This window comes from Coenobita brevimanus, chromosome 41 (assembly GCF_032717465.1).
Source record: "Coenobita brevimanus isolate Jiangsu-jjx chromosome 41, ASM3271746v2, whole genome shotgun sequence".
Taxonomy (NCBI): Eukaryota; Metazoa; Arthropoda; class Malacostraca; order Decapoda; family Coenobitidae; genus Coenobita; species Coenobita brevimanus.
The window spans coordinates 14062131-14072687 of record NC_136994.1 but is presented as its reverse complement, the minus strand read 5'-3'; the positions used below and the strand labels follow the sequence as shown (position 1 = coordinate 14072687).

Genomic DNA, 10557 nt, shown 5'->3' with positions numbered 1-10557 from the left:
TTTAAATGATAACAGTTTTGTTCGATCCTATAATTTTTTTTTTTTTTGCTATTCCAGTAGCAGAGAAAGAAATATGTAATCAAAAACACATTACTGCCTTGAACAGTTTGCATTCACCCACTCATTCTGCCACACTGCTGCCTTGAATCATGGTTGGCTTGCCCTACACATGCATAGGATTGGTCGTGGTGGAATATAAGCTACATAGGTAATTCTAGTGTCATGTCATGGAAGGTAGTGTGTGTGTGTGTGTGTGTGTGTGTGTGTGTGTGTGTGTGTGTGTGTGTTAGACAACAGATGATGATGTGTGTGGTTCAGATAATGATCGGTGTGTGTATGAAAGGGAGGGTATGGAGGCAGCTGCAGCACGGGCCAGATCTAGTGTGGAGCTGGTCTGGTCATGTGCTGCCAGCCTATTGGCAGCGCCACGCCCGGCCACCTCCCGCACTGCCCGTGAGGACGTCATGGCTGACAGTGTCAGCAGCCGTGGCCGGCCGCCCTCCTGCATACAGTTCAGATTCATTAGACGCTGTGGCCGGTACACATCAGCACGGGTGTTGGGTTGACTGGGAGGGGGGCGGCGGGGTGGAGGCGGGGTCAGCATGTGGGGCAGCTCTCCACCTGGAGGGCCTCGTGGTCGCCCATTAGGCAGGTGTGAGGCCAGCAGTGCTCGTGGCAGCACTGTCTCTCGCCTCCCAGAAGCTGACCTGAAGCCACCCTCCAACACACTGCCCACTGACACTGTACGCCCAGCGTCCACCAGGCGGGGTGGGCGCATGGCGGGCGTGTTGGGCTCTGTGAGGCTGTCCCGCTGCACGGGTGGCACGTTGGCCACAGGTGCTGGCTGGGATGGTGGGCGGGGGGCTGAGGTGGGCAGAGTGTAGATTTCCCGCAGGATCTCTGGCGTCAGGCGCGGGTGGTCACTCTTGATCACGTGGTAGCGTGGGCTGTAGTCGATCTCCTCGGCTGGACCACAGATCTTGTAGGCGCAGCAGGCCACCACACACAGCGCCAGGAGGGCACCGAAGCACATGGCGGACAGCTGCATGGCCAGCACGATGTCTGCCGGAGAGACACACCTGCGTTAGCACACCTGACACACACCCGGCAGGTAGGGCAGGTCCACAGCACTACCACCCGCCCGCTACTGCAGTAACTTCCACTAGCAAGAATAAAGAGCATTCCTCGAACTACGGGAGGTGTCTTGTGGTCCCGGCCATGTGTCAGCCAGCCAGGTGGGGCCGTGGCAAGGCAGGTGCATTTATTTTTCTACACTTTTTGTGAGGATTCGAATGTGGGCGCTCACCTTCCCACGTCATCTCCCGCGCCCTGAAGTTTGTGAAGCCATGAGTCCCGCCGTAGCCGCCTCCTGCTCCCTTGGCCGCCTTGCCGCCCCTCGCACCACCCGTCGGCACACCTAGAGGGGGAGACGGAGGGGCAAGTCGCGCGTCAGCTTTCTCCACACCCTCCTCTCCCTCCGGTGCTCTTCCCTCCCTCTCTCTCACTTGCCTCATTTTTTTTAATAATACACTGATAGCCAGGAGGAGGGTGGGAGAGGATAATGAAGTTTTCAGAGGAAGGGAAGATTACTAATGGAATACTGACAAAAGCAAATGAATGGAAAAGTGGAATAGTACAAGGCTAGAAAGAAACAGATTTGAAAAACGCAAAATAATAAACTGAAATTGGGAGAAAACTGAAATTAGGAAAAGAGCACGTAAAGGAAATATGGGAAAACCAGGAGAGAGAGAAAACACTGCACTCTGAGGCACCGAAAGTGAGAAAACAAGGAGGGAAGAAGAAACTGAGAGGGAAGGAGGGGGGAGCAGTGGGGGGAGGGAGAGTGTGGGGGTATATTGGAGGGGGAGGGAGAGGGGAGGGAGCTGAGGGTAACATTGGGGTAAGTTGGGGCAAGGGAGTATTGTAGGGGAGCTGCCAAAGTAGGTCTATCCTTCAAGGTCCTGTATGTTTTGTGAACTGTCAAAAGTTAATAGAGTTTACATCTGTCCTTAGTTACTTGGGGACTTGGTAATTGTCTTAAGTTATGAGGGGCTTCTTAAGTGAGTCTGGAATTATTAGGGAGCTTGGAATTATGCTAGAAGTTATTAGTAGATTAGGAACAGTGTCAGTAGTGATTAGGGAGTGTATATTTTTTGACCTGTTACCTGAGATTGTAACGTCAGCTAGTATTACGAAATTGTGTCAAGTGTAATTGGACGCTAACTAGCTGTGTTGTCATAGTAGGGTCTTTGTGTCGTGTTCTCAGTCACTTAGAAGGTAAAAGCTGTCAGAAATTAATATAGAACACGAATGGTTCTTAGGAGACTGTTCAGGAAGTCAGAATGAACATTATCAGAAGTCAACTGTTGGAACTGAACTGTCTGAACATTAAGTATTAGGAAATGTCACGTAATTTTGTTCCGTATTATGACTGTGTGTGAAGCAATTAGGGAGTTAGTATGTGAGCAGAGAAGGCCCTGAAGTGTTGGCATGAAGTGTGAGATCCCTGAAGTGTTGGCATGAAGTGTGAGATCCCTGAAGTGTTGGCATGAAGTGTGAGATCCCTGAAGTGTTGGCATTAAGTGTGAGATGAGAGAAGATCCTGAAGTGTTGGCATTAAGTGTGAGATGAGAGAAGATCCTGAAGTGTTGGCATTAAGTGTGAGATGAGAGAAGGCCCTGAAGTGTTGGCATTAAGTGTGAGATCCCTGAAGTGTTGGCATTAAGTGTGAGATAAGTGTTGGCATTAAGTATGAGATCAAAGAAGGTCCTAAAGTGTTGGAATATTTCTCTAGTGTCCAATAGGTTACAAGATCATGGCGTCACACAGTCATGGTAATAATATAATAATAATAATAGTAAAAACGTATATTCGTCTCCCTATGTAAAAAAAAAAAATACTAAGGCTAAAGGATGTCTCAAGTATGTGGTGTAGTGTCATAGTCAGTCTTGCATTTATACTTACAGTTTAAAACTTATAATTTAGTAGTGAAGTAGGGATGCTTGGATATATAAAAAATTTAAGTGTAAGTGTAGTGTGTTTGTGGTGTTTGAGTATTTAAATGATTATTTCTTGACAGGTGGTAGTCAGTCTTGCCTATATACAATTTAAAACTTATATTTTTAGTAGTGTAGTGGGTATGCATAGGTATATATAAAAATTTAAGTATATAAGTAGTGTGTTTGTGGGGTTAGAGTGAGCATTTAAGTGACTCTTTTGACAGACAATTAACTTACAATTTAGTAGTGAAGTGTGTATGCTTAGATATATAAGAATTTAAGTACATAAGTAGTGTGTTTGTGGTGTTTGACTAAGCTTTTAAGTGTCTCTCTTGACAGGCTGGTTAGGTGCCGTTAAGCTGGACAGGCAGTGTAGTGAACAGCAGCTTATTATACTTGACAGCCAGGGTGCTATTGTTATCAGCTGTTTAGTCCGTCTGACAGCTGTGTAGGTACATTTAACACCTGGTATTTGACAGTTGGGGGGGTATATTTAACTGGTGTAGTGGTATGTCAGCTTGAGTGGTATATTTGACAAGTGTAGTGGTGTGTCAAGTGGTGTATTTGGCAAGTATAGTGGTATGTCAGCTTAAGTGGTATATTTGACATGTATATTTAACAGCTGGTATTTGACAGCAAGGGTGGTATTATGGACAACTGAAGTGGTATATCAGCTAAGGTGGTATGATTAAGTGCTGGGTGGTATTAAGGACAACTGCCTGGTCATTTGGGCAGCTGATCTGGTATATTTGACAACTGAGGTGGTGTACTTAACTGCCTGGTATATCTGACAGGTAATGTGGTGTAACTGGTATTTTTAACAGCGAAGGTGGTATATTTGAAGTGGTATATCTCACAGCCACTTGGTATAATTGACACCTGGAAGGGTATTTTTGAAAGCTGAGGTGGTATATTGACAGCTGGTGTGCTATTTAAAAGTGGTATATTTAACAGTTAAGGTGGTATGATTAACATTTACCCGGTATTTCTAACAGATGAGTGGTATATTCGATAGCTGGGTTGATATATTTGACAACTGAGGTGGTATTACTGACAGCTTGAGTGGTATATTTCACTGCTGCTATATATGTATGGGTAGAGGTGGTATTATTGAGTTTGTGTGTTATACCGGAAAGCTCTTCTGATATATTTGATAGTGGAGATGGTATATTTGACAGCTGGAGTGGTATAGTCAGTGGCAGAGGGTGGTATTTTTGACAACAGGGATAATATATGTGAAAGAATAGCGTACTGTAGTGGTATTCTGACGGTAACTGGTATTATCTGGTAGTTAACGTGGTATATATAAAAGCATCTGGTGTGTTTGAGAGCTCGAGTGGTATTCTGACGGTAACTGGTATTATTTGATAGTTAATGTGGTATATGTAAAAGCAGCTGGTGTGTCTGAAAGCTAACGTGGTATATTTGATAGCATGGTATATGTGTACGTCAGCAGCTGGTATTTTTGATGGTGGTATTTCTGACATTGATGGTGGTATATTTCCAATGTGTTGTATATCTAAATAATGGGTGTATCAAAGCTGGTGTATGACAGAGCTGGTGTGTTTATATTACTAAGGTGGTATATTTGACTTCTACTGGACATCCAAGGTGGTATAACTGGTATATGTTTGACAGCAGTTGACAGGTATAATGGTATATTTGACGGTACTGGTATACCTGGGAGTCTGGCTGGTATTAAAGCTAGCAAGTTGCGTGCCTGGGAAGTAGAGTGGTATATTTTAGTTATTTGGCGGTGAGAGTGGTGTAAATAGCTCTTGTGGGTTGTTTGATACCAGGTTGAGTGGTATAGATTATTCCTGGTGTGTCTGGTGTGGGTATATTGAGGGTATATCTTTAGCAGGATTGGACTGAGTGGTGTATTTGAACGCAGAGTGGTGTACTTAACATTATCTGGTATATTTGACAGCTTGGGTGGTATATATAGTCATTTCTAGTGTATACCTGAGCAGCTGGTATGATTGACAGCGTGGGTGGTATAGGAGTGGTTGGATGTTGTATAGTGGCTAGTGATATACCTGACATAAACTGGTATATCTGACAGTTTGGGCGGTATGAACAGTCTAATTGAATATACCCGGCATGAACTGGTATAACTGACAGCCAGGGTGGTGTGTTAGTAGTCTGGTATTACAGCCCTGATACTATATGTAGAGCTGTACCTGGCATTAACTGGTATAATTGACAGCCTTTGTGGTGTGTTAGTAGTCTGGTATTACAGCTCTGATATTATATGTGGAGCTGAACCTGGCATTAACGGGTGTATTTGACAGTTTGGGTGGTATGTTAGTAGTCTGGTATTATCATATGTAGAGCTATACCTGGCGTGAACTGGTGCATTTGACAGTTTGGGTGGTTTGTTAGTAGTCTGGTATTATTATATGTAGAGCTATACCTGGCATTAACGGGTGTATTGTACAGTTTGGGTGGTATGTAAGTAGTCGGCAATTCTGTAGTCATGCTGGAAAGAGTAGGATTAATAGACTCATCCTGGAGCACAAGAGATGCCAAAATTCATACAATAAGACACAAGCGTTTTATTTTGTCATGAAACACTTGCCATTCTAGCCAGAGATTGAGCAAAAAATCGTTCACTGGTCAAAACACACACGTACATCGAGAAAATACATTCCAGAAAAAATATACAGCGATCGAGAGCATGCAGAATCAAAAAGTTGCCTTCAAGATGTTCGAAAAAGTAAACAGGAGAGGTGGAGGCTGAAGCACTTTGATATGGAGGTGCATTTATCAAAGTGCTGGTGACGTTAAAGGTAGATTAGTTGTGTTTATGCTTCAGTGCTTCATCCCTTCATTCAGATGGCCTGTTATTCATTGCTTCTTTGCTCTCTACAGACGATTTTTTTTTTTTTTCAGCCACAGAGACGTATCTGAGTTAATGAAGGCTGTATCAAACCCCTCCATTTTTTTTAATATTTTCCCAGCTCCAATGTAATCGTCTTGAAGTAGCAATAGAAAAATGAAAAGGCCTTCTCTGTCTGAAGGGATAATTTGAGAGTATTTATGAGGAGTAAATTAATTAGGGCAAAAATTAAGAAAAAGTGCCAATTAGTCTTGTGAAAAGTGCACTTCCAAAAAACGGATGATTTAACTAAAGTATTTATTATAATCATAGTGGTTAATAATGGTTTAGGAAGATGCTGTGATTACTAGTGAAATTCCAACTAAGATTATTTAATGGTGAAGATTAAGATGCTGAGTTACAAGTGTTTTAGGTATGGTTTAAGTAATCAGTAGAGCTTTAGTTACGTTTATAAATTCAGTTAGTTTATTATAGAGTTACATGACTGAATTATGCTCTTGTTCATGAAGGGTTGCGTGAAGGGAAGCTAACTAGATGAAAGTGCACAAAAGGACAGCTTGCATCATCGTTATTTAGACCCACAAGCAGTGTTTATTCATTTTAAGCCATATCAGTATTTGGTGTGTTAAGATGTATATTCAATGTGGATAGGGAAAACAGGCACAGAATGTTAATTTATGTTCAATAATATTGTCTAATTAATGGACTGTAATTGTTAGGTCTTGCAAAAATACAGACCATGGGAAGAAATGATTTTAATATCAATGCGATGACTTTTTAAACATTCCATCTATATCCAGACTATTTTATTCAGCTCAGGGAAAGTCTCTGGTACTGAAAGAGTTCGTGAAGAGATTTAGATATGTTGATTTTCTTAAGCTGTAAAAAAAATGCTGATAAAAGTCTGGAGGTAGGAAGTTTACAGTAGAAATGCCATCGTCGAAAGCAGTCATTGGCAATTACCATACAATTGTTACTTAAGAAAAATTGTGGGTAAGTAAGGTAAAAAGTGAGATATGAGAAGGTTTGCATTTATGAGTTCTGTGTAAAGAGTGTGGCTTGAGGTTGGCATGAGTTTGGTTTATTTAGTTCGTTTGAAAATATAGCAAAAAGGAAGAGATTGGATTTCGTAAAGTGGTGCAGGTTAGTTTGCAGCTTGGTTTAGTTGTGAGCTTCCATTATTTAGATCGTGTGAAAATGTATGGATGGAAAGATTTGTGTTATTTAGTAATGTGGGAATAAAGGACTGTTTGTTTTAAGTTTCGTACATATTGTGGGTTTAGGATTAGGTTTAGATTATTTAGTACAGCGTCTGTCACTTGTCGAAATCAGAGTCCATAATTACCACCGTTATCACCAGGTTAATTAACAGGTGGAGGAGGAGGCTGGAAGGAAGAGTAAGTCCTATTCTAAGTGGCTTTGGAGGTTTCGTAACACTTGTTCCCCAGTGATTTATTTTTCACATTACACCTGTATTTCCTCTTTTATGTTAATGATACCAAATGTGTCAATAGCAAAGATCAAACAAGTCGATAGTAAATAAAGACAATGCTGAGGTGTAATATGCAAAATAAATCGCCAAGGAAGAAGTGCTACCAAGCCTCTGACGCCTCGTAGAATATGGCTCTAAGTTACATAGCATGACAGTATCACCACACGTGGAAATCAGATTGGCGGAACATACTATGGGCAGGCCTAAACACTAGACACTAAGAATCTCTAGGAACAACACCACTAGAGAGAGAGAGAGAGCTGGCTAGATGCTATGGTGATAATTGCTAACTAAGACTCTAGGACACTGTGAGAGAGATATCTAGTAAGGATCTGTGGCTCTGAAATGATAACAGTAATTGCTAGCTATGATTTGAGAGATGGTGTAAGCTTAACTACTTTATAACTCCTTTTTTTTTTAATCTATGGAAACACTACTTAGATCACTAGTAATTAAGTACATTTAAGTCGACAACATCAGTCAAAAAATTTACTTAATGGGGATTGGAATGGAGCATTTAAAAAGAGTACATAGTGGAGAAGTTACAGTGGTGGAGTACAGTACACACAAGTTGATATAAACATGGACACACTGAAAGAGAGATGTTGAAGTGAAGGTAGTACATATCTACGTAGTCTACAACAGTCTAATTAGAAGAGTCACAAAATCATGTAAACATCCTAGTATGATGAGGAGCATAATATATCTGGGTAGTAGTAGTAGTAGTAATACAGTACATAAAACATAGTACAAGTGACACCAGTTTGATAATATAGTACTTGAGGATGTAAAGTACCAAAGGCTCGAAGAGTACATCACTGAGAGTCAACAGATGGCGGAGCAGATGGAAGCGTAAGGCGAGAATGAATCATCAGGTTGGAGGTTGGACTACACGGAAGCACAGACACTAACTTAGGCCGGTCACGACGTTAGTTGCACGAAACAGGAGTACCACACCGACCACGAATGACCAGACACCACACACAACACGGGTCCTATTCGTGAGACCCGAGAGGAATACAAAAATACAAAAACAAGGCCATAAATCATGTACCGAAACCCAGCTCTTTAAAGTGAATCATGGAGTTAAGTGAAAGAAAACGACTTTAGCAAGGGGAAACTGAAGCAGAGTTGTTTAGGCATTGGGTTATTTTTTTTTTTTTAGTATTTTGTTTTAATGGTGCTGTCAAAAGTGGCCCCGTGGATGGAAGAATTGTTGTGCCGTCATGACCTGCCAAGCCACGAACAGGCTACTACTAGACACTAAAACAAACTGTCCAGCTCAACCAAGAGATGAAGATATTAGAGTACACACCTTGACCGTACGGGACGGCTGTGTGGCGATGTTTTTCCTGGCTATGGGAGGAGAGGGGGTACCTTCTCTCCCACTCCCTCCCTCCGATGATTTGACACCCCCCACACACACCTCTCCCCTCCTCTTCCGGCCTCTCCTCCTCCTCCTTAACCGCTCATACACTGGCATGCACATCAACAGGCACAAGACTGACCAAGCACAGACAAACAGCAAGCCTCCATCAATACAGAAAGCACCTTCAGTTTCATAGTAAAAAAAGGTTTAAAGAAATATACGACACGAAAAAATTACACCAAAAAAGGTAACACTGAGTCAAAAATGCCCATAGACCACAGTAATGGTAAAAAAAAAAAAAAAAAATTATAGCCTAACAAGCTCACCACAAACGACCTAAGAAGAGTGAGTGGGAGAAGAAGCTACAGAACGAGTGAGACGGATTGCAAGAGAGATTGAAATTATTACGAGCAATATCGCTTTCCATTGCATCCTGAAAGATTGAGGACTGAACGGACTGCAAGAGAACTTAAGAAGTATTTACGACTGTTTTGCTTTACATGTCCATCCTAAAATATCGAGGACTAACGACTGTCAGTTTCTCGCCTTTTTAAATTGTTCTAAACTGGGACTTCTCATGAAACGGCACAATTATTGGCGTTGCGTCGCTTCGATATATTACGATGAAAGTAGAACCAGGGTTGGGTTATGTGTTTCTGCAGTTAATTGGTGTTCTTTCTGCAATGCCTGACTTCCATCATTTATAAATGGTTAGTAACGAGGTCAGGCCATGATAATTTTAAGTATACAAAGCCCACAGCTACTCAATCCAAGCAGTATTTGTGGTAAGTGTGTGGTTTTCTATATTTCCCATCTTCAGTGGCTAAAATCGAAGCAGTCTTTTTGGTCATGATTTCAAGTACACGTAGGACTTGTGATAATATTAAGTATACAGTACGCAGAACTACACATTTATGAATATCTGAAAAAGTTTCCTGTTTGTACATAATATCATTCTTCATCGGATCAGTAGGAGTGGTTCAGAATAGGCTAATGATTTCAAGTGCGTGTAGGGTTTTTCATAATACGCGTACGGAGCCCAAATTACATATCATTATTCAGAGATATTAGAAGGATAAACTTCAGATCTGTAAGGCACTCCGCTGATTTTACAGGGTACTGAAGCACAAATTCGCTTTCCAACAATGTCTTTCCTGGAAGTGGCATAATTAGATTTGCCTAATAAAGATCCCTTGGGGCATATTAGAATTTCAAGAGATTGTTCCTTCACGGTAAATGAACAAAGATTTACTTTCACAAAGTTGGCCTTGGTTAGTAGGTTATTATTATTATTATTATTATTATTATTATTATTATTGTTGTTGTTGTTCTTGTTGTGAAAATCATATCTCGAAAATCGTTGAACACTTTTTTGTCATGTAGTTATGGACAAAATTTCCCCCCGTCTTACACCTCATCTGCTTCCCACTTCCACCAGAGGCTGATATTCTTAAGCTGAGAGGAGCTTAATGTATTTTTTTGTGATAGACAAATTCCTTTAATATGATCGTCAGGGTGGAAAGTGGCGGACATGCTGTAAGTGTAGATGCAGTGGGATCAGCGTCGATTGCATCCATAGTTTTACATACTTGACGATAATTTTTAATGTATATTTTACATAGGTATTGCACTCTTTTTTCTAATAACGAAGGATGACATACAGATTCCTGGAACAGTACAAAATATTCCTCTCTTCTATATTTTTTTTTTTTTTAACTTATGATTTGCCACTTAACAAGGTTATATAGTTCAGTTAGTAAAAAAAACTTTGTATATATTTGCTGTAGTAGATAATAAATGGATATTGCTTTATGACTATTGCCTTTAAATTCTGTGTAGGCCTACTCATGAACTT

At 41.2% G+C, this 10557-nt stretch overlaps 1 protein-coding gene across 1 annotated transcript in view; it reads right to left on the bottom strand.

The window, feature by feature from the left end:
- Positions 1 to 286: 286 nt before the first annotated feature.
- The window catches only part of LOC145397517 (uncharacterized), a 36168-nt gene continuing 25897 nt past the window's right edge, over positions 287 to 10557 (bottom strand). Inside the window, exons 2-3 of the mRNA XM_080270588.1 lie at positions 1307 to 1417; positions 287 to 1062 (exon numbers count right to left, since the gene is read on the bottom strand). Coding sequence (XP_080126714.1) covers positions 287 to 1062; positions 1307 to 1417 — 887 coding nt within the window. The remainder of the gene's footprint in view (positions 1063 to 1306; positions 1418 to 10557) is intronic.